The 15,466-nt window shown below is 47.3% G+C and overlaps 1 protein-coding gene across 1 annotated transcript in view; it reads right to left on the bottom strand.

Annotated features, from left to right (window-relative positions):
* Positions 1-15,466, bottom strand: part of VAX2 (ventral anterior homeobox 2) — a 31,720-nt gene that overhangs the window by 2,721 nt on the left and 13,533 nt on the right. The window contains exon 2 of the mRNA XM_008577650.1: positions 8,865-9,052. Coding sequence (XP_008575872.1) covers positions 8,865-8,945 — 81 coding nt within the window. The 5' untranslated portion in view covers positions 8,946-9,052. The remainder of the gene's footprint in view (positions 1-8,864; positions 9,053-15,466) is intronic.

The raw sequence follows: 15,466 nt of genomic DNA on the forward strand, positions 1-15,466 counted from the left end.
TCGCCTGCACCACGCTCAGCCAGTGAGTGCACTGGCCATCCCTATATAGGATCCGAACCCGCGTCCTCTGGCGCTCCCAGCACCACACTCTCCCGAGGGAGCCACAGGGTCGGCCCCGAAGGAGACTTCTGATGGCCAAAGCTGAGGACAAAGAGGTGCCAAGTACATTCCAAAACAAGCCACCAACAACAGTGCAGGGACCTTTTTCAGGGAGGCAGAACTACCCTGCCACCAGCACCCAGTGCTCCAACCCTCTTCCTAGTCTACATGTGAAAAGGGAGGCTAGGAGGGAGCTCAGTGGTCAGTCCTGTGGGGACTGCAAACCTGATGGTGACAGGATTTCCTGCTCTCTCTGAGATAAAGGGGTGCTCCCCCACAGGAAAGAAGTCAGGGGGCCCTGAGAGAATCACTGTAGGTACTGGAAGTGCCTACAGGAAGGAGAGATCGGCATTTGCTCTCCAGCTGGAAGACCTGTCACGCATCTGCAGGCCCAAGTTACTGGTGCCACCATCAGAGCACCCAGACTTGCATCCCCAGGGACAGAGAGGCTGACCCCGCTTTGTGCCTGGAGCTAGGGCAGCGGGTGCAGGAGGAAGAGCAGGCACCATGAAGGGCAGGGCCTTGAAAGAAAAGGACGGGAGGCCTCACCGGTTCCCTCCAGCTTTCAGGGGATGAGAGAGGTCCAGTGACCCCTGTGGCTCCCTGCAAGAGGTGAGAGGAGGAGGAGGAGGCCAGCACTAGGGCACTCTGAGCTGCCAGGGGTGATGCCGAACATCACTACCTCTAGGGGCAACCACCCCCAGCAATGACCACAAGTGACCAGAAGTGATGGGATCTGCTTGAGGTCAAGTGCCTCACTCACTCACTCACTCACTCACTTACTCACTCATTCACTCAACAAACACGTGCTGAGTGCCTACTCTGCTGCGCAGGCGCTGTTCTAGGCTCGGGGGCATCGGCAGCGAACAGAGCAGAGCAAATCCTCCCCCCGCGGGGTGGACAGTGTGGCAGGGGAGACAGACGGTGAACAACACATAAGTCATTTGAGTGTTTCTCAAACGATTCGAGGTGAGGGACCACTTTTTAAAGATTCCAATTTGTCACAGACCGCTACTTTTATAAAATACGATTAAAACGAATTACTAGAAAGATTGCTGTATATGTTTCTAAATGCTTACTCTCCTTTTCCTGTCATGTACAGGTAACAGTTTGTGGGCCAGCAGCAGCCAGGGACCACACTTCGGGGGCACTGCTGTAGAGAAACGTGGCAGGATGAAGGAGAGAGGCCAGAGGGTGACTATTTTATTAATGGGGTGGGAAATACAGCCTCTCTGACGAGGTGACGTTTAAGATATCAGTAAGGGGTGGTCAAGGGAGATGTGACCAGGTCTGGCTGAGGGCGGTGATTGGAAAGAAGAAAACCCTTTCATATCTGTCACCTGTGGAATCCACAATGAAACGGACCCTCCACATCCTTGGGGACTGTGACCCTGCATGCTGCTGCCTTCCTTTCCCTTGCCAGGAAGCCTCCTGACCCCCTTGCCAGGCGGGCACTTGCCCTCTTAGGGCCTCAGGCCAGGCACCACCCCTAGAAGCCCCCAAGCCTCAGTTTCTCATGCTTAAAATGAGGACAATAGTACCTGGGCCATTGCGGGGATTAAATTTTAAAAATCTATGTAGAGGGACTGACATTGTGCCTGGCCCACGCTGAGTGTGCCTCATTACTCATTGCTCACTTCCTCTGTTCTTAGCTCTGAACTAGAGGGAGAGGAGAGACACAGAATCATGGTTCCTGCCCTCGGGAAGCCAACAGTCTAGTGGGGAGTGGCATAACCCACTCCCAGCAAACAGAGGGCAAGCAGGTGCAAGAGAGTGGCAGTAACTAGGGGTGTGACCGAGGAATGACCAAGCGTTTACAAGGTGCTCTCCAAAAATGTCCTGTCTTCCGCAGCTCTGGGGGAAGCCAGGAGCGGTGGGTGAGGGCTGGTGCTGGGTTTGGCCGTCTCCTGGGGAGGTGGGCCCTGGAAGGAGAGGAGACGAGGGCGCACAGGGCGGACAGAGCAGGGCTGGGACCTGGCAGGCTGGTTTGTTGGGCACATATGGGCTAGTTCAAGGATTTTTAACCCTGGCCGCACATTGGAAGTACCTGGGATGTTTTTCTAAATCTTGATGCGCAGGCCTCACCCCACACCCATTAAATCAGAATCTAGGGGCTGGGACCAAGACATGGGTATTTTTTTTTAAAGCTCAGAGATTCCAAATCACTGCATGCTTTGAGGGTGGGATTGAGAAGCCCACCTCTCTACCACCCACCATCCATCCCATGGTCCCCTAGGGGTTGGGTCATAAGGCTCAGCAGACACAGGACACACTGAGAAGAGACAGGCTCAGAACCCTGTGAACTTGTCCTTCCTCCTCTGGGAAGCCTCTGGTTCCACCCGAGGGTACCCCTCTTCTCAGGGTTAAATCCAGAGCTAGTGGTCTTCTTATTGTTCTAGGAAACCACTCCCGGCTGACCCCACAGGTGGTCGTGTACCTCCTGTCTTCTCAGTGCCCTGCGTGGCCTCCCTGAAGGCTACTGTCTCGGTTCTCCTGGAACTCAGCAAATGCTCGGTGGCTTCACCGCCTCCTACCCCTTGTTGGGCCACACTGGGACCTACGGCTGCACACTAGGGGAGGAGCATGGCTTCTACTTGGCTGCTGGGTCTAGGGAGGCATTTTCTGGGAGATCATCCATCACCTTCTTTGGGCTCACGGTCAGTATTAAATTCCAAGACTCGGTTGTTGATTTGGAAACAACATTAATCTTTTAAAGACCACATCCTGTGACCATGGGCACATACTTGATCTAGGATGAATGGTACCCGTGTGCCCAGGATGGCCCTGGTTTTTGTAATCCACACTAGGAAGGTACCATTTATTCTGCTGTTCTAGGAGAAGCCATCTGGGGCAGAGGTGGTGGCCATGAGGCCGAGGACCATTGCTGGAGGGCTGGAGCAGCTCTTATTGAAGCTCAGTGATGATCCTGTCCGTGTTGGCAGTTTGTCTTTAGCCTGGGCGCTGGGCCCCTGGGCGTGCGAAAGTGCCGCCGGCCAGCTGAGCAAGGGAATCCTGAGCTGGCCGCTCACCTTTCCTTCCTCCATGGCCACATCTTCTTTTCTTATGTCCTGCCCTGGCTTTAGTGCTCTGGTCATTCATTTATCAAACACACAAATATCAGCTTTTGATACACGCCAGGCATTGCCAGGTGCTGAAAAAAACCAAAAATAAATAAAACTCCACCTTGACCCCCTAGGCCCTCAGACACTCATAGCAGGGGGCATGGACGGGTCAGCAGTGATATGACACGTTAAGTGTTTCGGTAGAAGTAGCAAACAATACAGCAGAGAGACCCTGAGGTCAGACAGTCCTGGACTCAGTTCTGTTTCTTCCCCTAACCAGCTAGGTGACATTGGGTCAATTATTTAACTTCTCAGTGCTGTGGTTTCCCCATCAAGAAAATGGGGATCATAAAAACACCTCCTCATGTTTGTTGTGGTGACTCGGTGGGCTTATAATCATGGCCTTAGCAAAGCACCTGGCAGATATTGAAGTCTTTTAAGCAGGATGGTGATAGCATCAGCAGTCAGATGTGGTCATTTTACCAGAATCCAGTGATTCTCAGACATCACCGTGCACTAGCAGCACCTGCAAGGATAATTATGTAGGTTGTGGGGTCTTCCCTAGAAATTTGATTTGGAATCTCTGGGCTGAGGGTGGCACAGGCATCTGTACTTTAACAAGAAACCCAGGGAAGTTCTGCATACAGGTGGTCTGCAGACTATACCTTGAGAAACTGCTTTTCAAACACAAAACTTTCTATTTTAAACAAAGCATGATGACAAAGTGTATCAGGAGGTTTCTAAAAACAAGGTGATCTGGATTAAGTCACTGTCCCTGTTCTCTGACATTGGGAAGAGCTTTCATCACATGCCACTCTCAGGGGAAAGGGGTGGGTAGAGGTTTCTTCTGATGGTTCCAAGAGAGATCCCTCTGAGACCCAGGGGCAGAGGTGAGCTGCATTCTGTCCTGTTCACGGTTCCCACATCTGGTGGACCCTTCATCCTGCAGAGCTGTCGGTGGTGGGGAATAGAGAGAAGGGCTTCTCCGTTCTGCCTGCCTGGTCCTGCAGGTGAGCTTCTGATCTAAATGTGCAGACAATGTAACATAATCGGGCACATAAAGATTAAGGAAGAGACTAGGAATGAGAATGGGCCCTGAGGCAGCTCCAGGTCTTCTCTGCTTGAATTAGGAGCATGCCTGGGCCCTCCTGTCTCCAGGGGAGAGGGTGGAGATGCTGGTTGGCAGCAGGAAGAGAAGAGAAGAGAACCAGCAGAGAGAAGCAGACCCCTGGAGAGCAGCTGGGCCAGGGATCCAGTGGCACACCAGAGGGAAGGTCTGTGAGTAGCTGGTGCTAAAGCCCCGGGTCCAAAAGAACCTTTGGCTTCCAGTCTCTACCAACCCTGGTTCCTGTTCTTGAATTTTCACAAGATTGTGCCTCCTTTTTAAAAATTTTTTTAATCTCTTAAGAGTCCATCCATTATCTCAATGCATGTGAAGGCACTCTCTTATCCTTTCCCCCAAAAGAGCCCTGCCTGAGACTCTCAGATAACTCAAATCAGAGAAAATCCAGCCCCACCCAAAATATCTGACATGCCTTCCTCACATTTGCACTTGAATCTCAAAGTCAACTGATCCAAAACAAATCTCTTGATGACACCCCCACTATCCTGCTCCTCCCCAACTTTCTCAACTCATTAAATGGTATCACCATTCACCAAGTTGTTCAAGCCCAAACCCTTCCTTTCCCTCACCTGACAGACTCTGTCTCCAAATCAGAGTACACCTCAGACCGTTCCGTCTCTCCTCCACCACCACTCTGTTCAAGAAACCAGATCAGCAGCTCCTGAATGGTTCACTTTTGTCCCCTGTGATTCATTCTCCAGATGGCAACCAGAGTGACTTCTGTGAAATGCCAACCACCTCACATCACTCTCCCCTCAACGCCTTACTATGGTCTTTAAGCTCTACATGATCTGCCCCTACCTACTTACCCTGTTAGCCACACTGGACTTCTGACATTTCTAGAACATTTTATGCCAGCTCCCACCCCCATGTCTTCACAATTACCCTCCGTCTTGACTTCTTCTTCTGGCTCCTCATCTGGCTGCCTCTTCCCTGTCATTCAGGTGTAAGTTCAATGTCACCTCGAAGAGGCCTTCTCTGACCACCCCCAAAAAAGATTTCCTCCTCGTCTCCTTCACACTACCCTGATTTATCTCCTTCATAGCACTTACCACTCTTTGAGATACTGTATGTCTTTCTCTCCATAGATGTAAGCTGCAGAGGGCAGGCGCCTGGTCTGTTTTGTTCTCTGCTCTATCCCCAGTACCTAGACCAGTACTTGGCACATAGTAGAAATCAATAATGTTTTTGATCAAAAGTATGGGAGAATATCATACTGAGAACTCCACAGAATTCTAGCTATATAACCTTGGGCTAGTTAATTAACCTCTCTGAGTCTCAGTTTTCTTAAATGGGAATAATATTACCCATAAATCCATCTTCTTCTAAAGAGTAAATGAGCTGATGAATGTGCCTACTTTAAATCTTGTGCAAATTATTTAATGTTTCTGTGCCTCAGTTTCCTTCTCCGTGAAATGGAAATAATAAAGATCTATTATAATAAAAGATACACCAAGGTCAAGGGCTTAGATCTCCTTACTGGCTAGCTACCAATAAATAAAAATAAATAAATGAATAAATAAATAAATAAGATTAAAGAATATGTTTGGTCTTTGTGGGTCCCTGGTACAAAGTTCCTAGAACGCTTGGAATTTTCTGAGGGAAGGGAGTGTCTTTCGATATTCATAATGAGCCCATTTGATCACATCTGAATTTATGCTAATGAGGTGACTCGGGGTGGCCCTCTAGATAGTTTCAGGGTGGGGGCTGGTTCCAGAAAGACCAAACATGTGATTAGTGAATGGAAACTTTCAGCGCTCCCCCCCCCCACTTCCAGGGAGGGGAGGGGATCTGGAGATTGGGTTATAAAAACTCCTGAACAACAGGACCTGGAGAACTGCCTGGTTGGTGAGCACCTGCAGGTACCAGGAGGCTCCACACACCTCCCCTCCCCCTGCTCTATGCATCTCTTCCATTTGGCTGTTCCTGACTTGTATCCTTTATCAACCAACAAATGGAAGTCAAGTGTTTTTCTGAGTTCCATGAGTCATTCTAGTGAATTAGCAAACCTGAGGAGGGGAGGTGGGAACCTCAAATTTAGGGCCATTCAGTCAGAGGCACAGATGTCTCCTGAGACTTGTGACTGGCATCTACATTGGCACTGTCTTATGGGACTGAGCCCTTAACCTGTGGCATCTGTGCTAACTCTGGGAACTGGTGTCAGAACCAAATTGTTGGACATCCAGCTGGTGTTGGATTACTGGCTGCTGGTGGTGTTGGAACACATCACACATTTGGTGTCAAATGAAAAACCTTCCACCTACCCCACAAGGCTATGGTGAGGACTAAACTGGTCAGAATATGTCCATTGGTGTTGGAGAACTGGCTGCTGGTGGTGTTGGAACACATCACACATTTGGTGTCAAAAGAAAAACCTTCCACCTACCCCACAAGGCTATGGTGAGGACTAAACTGGTCAGAATATGTCCAGCACTTAGAACAGGGCCTGGTGCACAGGAGCTCTCACTAAACGTTAGCTCTGCATTACTTATGCCATCTGCACAACCCCAGTAAGCTGAGAATTGATGAGGGCTCACTGTGTGCACAGCAGTGCACTGGGCTCCCCAACGAGGCCTGCAGAGGAGATGGGCCTTTAAACCGTTCTTGTCCTTGGGAGTGCACACCAGTGCCCACCGCAACACGCAAACACACACTTCACAGGTCAAGCCACAGGGACAGTCTCTTGGCAGGAGGTAAGAAGGCTTAGGGAAGGCTTCCTGGAAGAGGAGGGGTTGGGCTTGACCTCCAGGGGTAGCTAAATGTGGGGTGTGTTGGGGGGGTGCAGGGCAAGGGAGGGCCACTAGTTTGGGCATCTGAGGCACCCAGAGAGCACAATTTCAGGAGAGAGCTTGGGGCAAAACGAGCTGAGGCAGAGGGTGATTGGACAGAGAGAAGGCCAGGTACTGGCTCCATGCCCAGTCTTCAGGGTTTGAAGGTGTCTCCCTGACTCCCCAAGAGCTGTGGCCTGGCCCAGACACTACAGCCTCTTCTGAGCACAAGCCTGGCTTCCAAGCCCCCGCGTGGGTCCAGTTGGAAGGAGGGCCTGGGAGGGTTGTTGGGGAGCAGTATAGCTGCAGCTGGAGGCACACAAGTCTGGGAGAGATGGCCCATCCCTGCAGGACAGCAGCGCCATCCTCCCTGCCTCCCCTCCTCATCTTGCCCCTTCTCACCTCTCCCCCCTGCTCCACTCAGAGCTCTTGGTTTACCCCAGGAGGAGCCTTCTCATCCCTCAAGGGGACCAGGACGTCCAGGCACATCTGACCGCCTCCTCCCAAGGGGTGGACTGGACAGCATTCTTTTGGTGTGACTTGAGGAGCTGGAGGGATTCCGCTGAGGGAAGCAACGTGAGCCCAACTTAGCTGCAGGGGGGATGCCAGGGAAGCAGGGCCCTACACGGGGAAGCCCTCCTGGAGCCTCCCGCAGCTCCCAGGAAGGGAAACCAGAGCAGCTCCAGCCTGTCTGCTTCCTCACTCCTCTTCTTCCTCTCCTGTTCCCTTGACACATCCTGTTCTGGCCATTGTTTGCAATACATTTATTGATGCTCTCCCTCTTACGTGAGATTAAACTAATAGAGCCGTAGCTGAAGGAAGGGTCTCCGAGTTACACTTTGACAAGCTCAGGGAAGGTTGCCCAGTTTACAAGCAGCATAAAGATGCCAGGCTACTTGTCCAAATCCCAGCCCTGGAACTTATTAGTTATATAACCTTGGACATAACCTCCCCTCATCTGTAACATGGGATAATGCTGGTAGCTACATTGTACGGTTTTTGGGAGGAGTTAGTTAATTAACATATACAAAGCACTTGGTGTCTGGCACATGTAAGTACTAAGTATTATTATTATTATTTTGTAGCTCTGGTACTAGCTCTAAGTGTCTCTGTTCACACAGGGTAGGTGCTCAGTTTACAAAGGTTTTCCTTTGGGTTAAGCATACTATTGTTAAAATGTCAGCCCTTGCTTTGGGAAGGGGGTGTTCAGATCCCTCCTCTCTGACAAGAGGGACAGAGGCACACTGAGATGGAGGGAAGGTGATGGGGGTGGGAAAGAGCCCAGAATGGGGAAGTGAGAGGTTCCTAGCCCAAATCTTTTTTTTTTTGGCTGGTCAGGGGGTCTGAACCCTTGACCTTGGTGTTACGAGGCTGTGCTCTAACCAACTCAGCTAACCAGCCAGCCCACTAGTCCAATTCTGTTATGTCTTCTCTCTCCCCAAATCTTCATTGCCAACAAGCCAGCCCCTCACCAGCCCTTCTTGCAGCTCCTCTTACATGCCAACATCCTCCTAAGCCTACCCCCTACCCCGGCATCTTGAGTGCCCCCCTGCCCCAGTTTCTCTGGCCTTTTCCCATATTCCACCTAAAGCACCTGATGCATCCGGAAGGCCCCCGTTAGCATTTACTGACTCTCTCTGGTCAGTACTGTATTTATTTACTCTGGTTTACCTGTAGCTTTCAGTCTTTCCCTCATGCATGTCTGAATTCCTTCAAAGTTGGATCTCCCTGTAGCAGCCCATGGACCTCATAACCCAACGAATTCCCAGGCTGCCAGGATGGGGGTGGAGTGGTCTGGCCCTGACCTCTCACCTGGGTCTCGGAGAGGTTCAGCTGGCGGGCCAGCTCAGTGCGCTCACGGCCCACCACGTACTGACAGCGCTGGAACTCCATCTCCAGGCGGTAGAGCTGCTCGGCTGTGAAGGATGTGCGGGTCCGCTTGGGCCGGTCCAGGTCCAGGCCCTTGGGCAGGACAATTTCCCGGATGGTTCCCTTGGCATCTGCAGGGGCCACAAAGGGAGACAAATTAGTTTACTAGCTGAGTAGTTAGGTCACCAACAAGCATCTTAATTAGAGGCAGTGTGATCTAACAGGGAGCTCCTCTGGCCTGGGTCTGGCTGTGTGACCTCCGACAAGTTACTCGCCCTCTCTGGGCCCAGCTTTCTGCACCACCTAATGTGGGATGTTGTATTTAATAGGTATGTGAATGGGCCTCAGTACAAATGTCAGGTCTACCATCATGGCCTAGGCAGAAAGGACTCACTGTAACCCAGGCCAGAATTCTGTTTCCTCAACAGAGAAAGGAACAAATAGAAAGAAATGTGCCACGTCCTCAAGTACAGAGGAAAAGATGGATCAGAATTGGGTGTGATCAATTAAGTCTTACGGAGATCTCCAAAAGCCAGGTGCTAAGTCGTGTAAGCATGCACATGTGTGTGCACGCACACTTGGGTGAGCACTCTGCCCCACAGACCCTACTGGGGTCCATGAGCGGCCACTGGTATGGGTTAGAGGACATACTGGGGATCCAGGGTCCCCAAGAAGAGCTCAAGGACAATTGCCACCACATCAGGCTGTTGGGGTGCCTTCCACAGAGGGGACTTCTGTTACTTCCCATGTCCTGAACAGCAGGGCCACCCCTGGGCTCTGGACCAATGCTCTCCACGCACAGGGTCTCCAATATTTTGGAGCCCACTTAAGAGAGGTTGAAAACCCTGCAGCCCATGTTCACATATTCCCACTTAGTAACAACACAAAGTGTTCATCAAGAGTAAACTATGTGGGGGTGGGGGTGGCTGTATATATACATCAGCTTTAACTATAGGGGCAGGATAATTCATATGTGAACCATACACACTGATGGCTTGAAATTTAGTTATTGGAACTTTTTTTTTTTTTTCCTTTTTGTCTTTTTTCGTGACCGGCAACGGATCACAACCCTCAGTGTCGCGCCCGTACCGGACCGGGACCGGCAACGGGATCGCAACCCTCGGTGTTGCACCCGCACCTCGCTCAGGCAGTGAGTGGCCAGTCTGTATGTGGGATCCGAACCCTCGGCGGGAGCACCACTGCGCTTCCCAAGCAGCGCACTGTAGCAGTGCACCACCGGGCCAGCCCATAGTTACTGGAACTTTTACATTAAAAATTAGATTGTAAAGATATGCAGCATCATATCCTGTAGGATTTACCAAACCACTCTCAACAAATGATGCCGATAATAAGGAAGGTGAACAAACAGGAATTTTCCGTAACACAGGAAGGACAGTGTCAATGGAAAGCTTACCCACCCCCCTTGGCCCTGGTGAGGCACAGGTAACAGCAGCCCTCCGCAGTTGCAGGAATTCCAACTGCCTCCAGGGGGCGTGCACAGTTGGCGTTTGCAATGTGGCCAGAAGCGGCCGTGCTGGTGTCTGCTCACATTTTAGTCATAATAATAACGGAGCTTCTGCAATACTTGCTCTGGGCCAGGCGCTATCTTGAGCACTTTAACCCTCCCAGTGTCTCAATGAAGTTGGAACTATTATTATCCCCATTTTACAGATGAGGAAATGGAGGAACTAATTTTAAATAACTTAGTCAAGGTTACACTGATGGTGTTTGATTAACTCTAGAAACATGCTCATTTTACTTTATGAGTACCCTCTTTTGGTAATTCTCAATAATTCAGCTGATAGGCTATAATGAAAAGGACTTTGGTTATGGGTTAAGAAAAAATGGAATCTTCTGGATGGGTTCATCATTCCCCTGGAGAACATATGAAAGGAGCTGTATTTGGGATGTGCTGTCTGCTGGCAGGCTCCTTGTGATCCACAGACCCTGTGGGTCCTAGGTTTAGAAGCCCTGCTGTACAGACAGGGCTAACTTGAACCTCCTCCTTCCAAACCCCCGACCCCATGAGGCTGACTTTCCTGGCTCCTGCCAGTGCCAGTTAGTGTTCCCCGCTCCAGGGTATGCTCTGGCTCCTCATGGGCTCCCGGCTCATGAGTACTGCACCTTCATGTTCACATTCAACCTCAGGGAGAAGGGGAGTCAGAGTGGGGGATGCAGTCACTGCTCAGAGGTGGTCCTCTTTCCCTCACCCCAATCCAGGTCAGATCCTGCTGGGGCGCTGGGCAGAGCACATCAAGTGGATGTGGCCCCTGTTCCTGAAGTGTTATAGGAGCCACAGGCCTCCTGGGACAACTCAGCCTCCTCAGCTCCAATTCCTTCTGCATTCCAAAAACATAGGGTGACCCCTATGTTACCCCACTGTGACTGGGTTGATCTTCTCTGCTCAGGTTCCACCATTTTAAGTTGTAATACCTGACTCAGAACTTCCTCACAACATTCCAAGTAAATCCATTTCCAAAGGCCCTGATTTTATGAAAAGTGTCTTGGGGGGCATGGATAGGAGAAAGGAGCTGTCACACCCGGTGCTGGAAGCTTCAAAGCTTCCACTGAGTCAGCCTCCCAGAGCCCACCCTGAAGCTCCTGAGTCCGAGGCCCTAACCATGAGGTCAAACTGTTCATGGGCCACCTTTTCCTCTTTGTATAGGAGCTAACAGGAGCACTGCCACCAAGGGAGCAACCAAAGTCAGCTGTCCCCCCGGGGTCAGGGGAGGCAGGAGCCATACAAGAAAGGCAACCTTGGACTTGCCACCAGATATCAAAACATGCCATACAAATAAGCACGTGAAGAGATGTTCGTCATCACTAGCCATTAGTGAAGGGCAAATTAAAGGCACAATGAAAGATGCCTATTAGAATAGCTAAAGTAAAAAATACTGAAAGTGCCAAAAGCTGGTGAGGATGCAGAGAATCTGGGTCTCCCATGCATTGCTGGTGGGAATGGAAAATGGCACAGGTGCTCCAGGAACTAGCCAGTCAGTTAAATATATATTTACCATACAATCCAGTGACTGAACTCCTGAGCATTCATTCTAGAGGAATGAAATCTTATGTTCACACAAAAACCTATACACAAATGTTCATAGCAGCTTTATTTATCATAGCCCCCAAATGGAAACAAACCAGATGTCCTTCAACAGGTGAATGGCTAAACAGACTGTGGTACAACCACACTATGGGGTACCACTCAGCAGGAAAAAGAAATAACTATTGATACAACAATTTACTTGGGGAATCATACTGAGTGAAAAAAGCCAGTCTCTTAAGAGTTGTGTGCTGTATGATTTCGTTTACATAACCTCAAAATGACAAAATTATGGAGGTGGGAGACCGATCAGTGGCTGCCAGTGTTTGGGGATGGAGGAAATTTCCTTGTGGTGACAACAGTTCTGTATCTTGACTGTGGTGGTGGTTATACGGATCTACAAATGTGACAGAATGTCATAGAACTTTATACAAAGGCAAAAAAAATGAGTGCAAGGAAAAACGAGTGAAATCCGAGGAAGGTCTAGAGTCTAGTTAATTATATTGTGCCAGTGTCAATTTCCTGGTTTTGATAATGTGCTACAGATGTGTAAGATATCCCCAAAGGAGAAACTGGGTGATGGATACATGGGACTTCTGTACACTATTTAAAAAAATAAATTTTAGGCTAGTCATGTACTATTTTTATAACTTCTTGTGAGTCTATATTATTTCAAAATTTTGTCAATTTTGATGTTATATAAATGAAATCGTATAGCACATAACTTTTAGAAACTGGCATTTTTCCACACAGTATAATTCCCCAAGTAAATTATTATTTGCATCAATAGTTATTTCTTGTTATTGCTGAGTAGTATCCTGTAGTTTGGTTATATCACAGTTTGCTTAACCATTTCAAAAAAAAAAAAAAAGGTTAGCAACAAAAACCAGAATATGCCATAAAGCTAGAGTGACGTGTTGTCACAGAAATGGACAAATCCACCAGTGGAAAGATTCAGTAGCATTCCCCAAAGGGCCTCTGTATTCCACTCGTGGTTTGTAAGATACATTAAAATGGTACATAAACAAACATTTGTCATTTCAAAAGTTACGCACTTGTTTTAATGCTTAGTAGAAAAATTTTAAACCTATGATTTTTACATGCATAGGATGAGGCTAAAGTGGGTATTTAATCTTAAAATACTTTGTACTAAAATTGTAAGTAAATAAATAGGATATGAATGTAACAGAAATGAAGACAATGAGATGAAGAGTACACTGTTAGACACACGTATACACGGTGATAGGGTTTATGATAAAGGAGCATGCTAGATGGGGAATGTTGGTTTAGTCAGTCATTAGTGGATTTAAGTAGATCAGTGACCATAAATGATATGTTTGGAAAAAAATTAAGTTAAATTCCTGCCTCACACCGTAATTAACAATAAGTTTCAAATAGATTACAGGGCAAGTCATAGACTATTAAATGATAAAGGTGTTATAAGAAATATAGGAGGATATTTTACAATCGTAGGCTTGGGAGACACTCTGCAGGCAACATACAGAACTGGAAGCTGTAAAGGAAACATGAAGGAGGTATTTGACTATATTAAAGCTAAAAACTCTTGTGACAAAAGTGCCCAAACCAAGGTAAAATGCAAAAAAAAAAAAAAAAAAAAGAGTTGAAGAAAATACTTTTAAAAGAGGTAAAGAAAAAATATCCAGAACATAAAAATGTTAATTATAAATAAAAAAATTTTTTAAAAGGAAAATAGCCTAATAAAAAAACGGTCAAGTAATTTTCTGGGTCACTCACCAAAAAAGACACCCAAATGGCCAATAAACATATGAAAAGATGAGCATAGCTTCGTGGTAATCTGGATAATGCAAGTTTAAGCAACAATGGGAAGCTTTATCTCCCATAAGATTGTAAAGACATTATTAGGTGGTTAATAAAGCAACTGTGTGTAGGGAAATCCACACTCCCATATATTGTTGGTGAAACACAGGCTCATGTGTTCCAAGGGATATATAACAATGACGTTTGTTGTAGCATTGCTCAAAATATTGAAAATTTGAAAACATCCTCAATGTTGGCCACAAGGGACATGACTGAACAAATTAGGGTACGTTCATATGATAAAACAGCATGTAGCAATTAAAAAGAATGAGGCAATATCAATATGAACTGACATTAAGTGCAAGAGAGTGGGTTATAATATGTATACTATTATCCCATTTATGTAAATAAAAACAACTGTATATGTTCAACCATCCAACATATATTTAATAAGCACCTACAATGGGCCAAATAGTATTCTAGGGTCTGGGGACACAGAAATGAGCAAAATAAACAAGATCCTGATCCCATAGACTTTGTATTGAGGAGGGAGACAGATAATAAATTTTAAATAATTCTTAATCAAAAATAAAAAATATATAAGGTAATGATAAGTGCTAGGAAGACAATAAAACAAGATAAGGAGACATTACTGTCCCTCCCTCAAATAACCAAAACTCAGTAACCACAGTGTTTCTGTGTTTACCACATTCCCCTCTCACTACTGTGATGGTCCTGGAAGCAGGGATGAAGACGAAGCTTCTTCAGACTGGATTTCTGAGTACTGGGATGAGCCCCTGCCCATTTGTGATGGACTTAATCACATGAGCGAGAAATGCACTTGTGTTTTGTGAAATCTCTGAGATTTGTGGTTCTCTCTGCAAGCAAAATCTAGCTTACTTTTACTGATACAGCCCCCTCCCCTGAATTGCTCCTTTTCTGGATGGAGTTTGGGGGGTGCATCAGCCAGGAGGGACAGCTTTCATTCCAGGGCCTTCTTGTACGTAGGTGCTGTTAGGGTGAAAATACTTGAGTCTAAAATGAACCATTCCTGAGTTTTGCTACCCGTCGGGTCTCCTTAAAGTGGGTTGAGTTCTGGGGATACGGGGACGAGTGAATTCTGCCCAAGGAGCATTTGCTTGGGAGAGGTGGTGACCTCTGGCCTGATAATAGTTAGCTTATGCTTCTGACTTCCAGGACCAAATATTTCTCTTTCCTGTTACCACTCTCAATAGACCCCCAAAGCCCTAGCTCACTTCATTTCCTACCTAGCACCCAGGCAGTCCCTTTTCACAACAAGCTGTTAGTGTGCTGACTTTTAAGTGTGCAAGGTCCTTCCTGAGTTAGTCTACAAATGTAATGTGATTACAACAAAAATTCCTTATAAAAAATTTACCCTCACGTTTACTGCGAAAATTGAAAATGGAAAAATACTTAAGAAAAAAAATGTTAAAGAATGAGAGAATACTTGCATTATCACACAGCAAACTATATTAGAAATCCACAGCAACTGAACTGGTATGATGCTGGCATGAGAGTTACCAAGCAAATCCATGCATATATGTAGATTTGATATGTTACGAAGCTGGAATTTTGAATTAGTTGGAGGAAAGACAGGATTATTAAAGACATGGCTTTTGGACAATTAGCTCACTGTTTGAAGTAATCTATCTCACTGCATGCAAAAATAAACACAAGATACATTAAAACTTTAAATGTAAAA

This window comes from Galeopterus variegatus, unplaced genomic scaffold, assembly GCF_000696425.1.
Source record: "Galeopterus variegatus unplaced genomic scaffold, G_variegatus-3.0.2 Scaffold1558, whole genome shotgun sequence".
Lineage (NCBI taxonomy): Eukaryota > Metazoa > Chordata > Mammalia > Dermoptera > Cynocephalidae > Galeopterus > Galeopterus variegatus.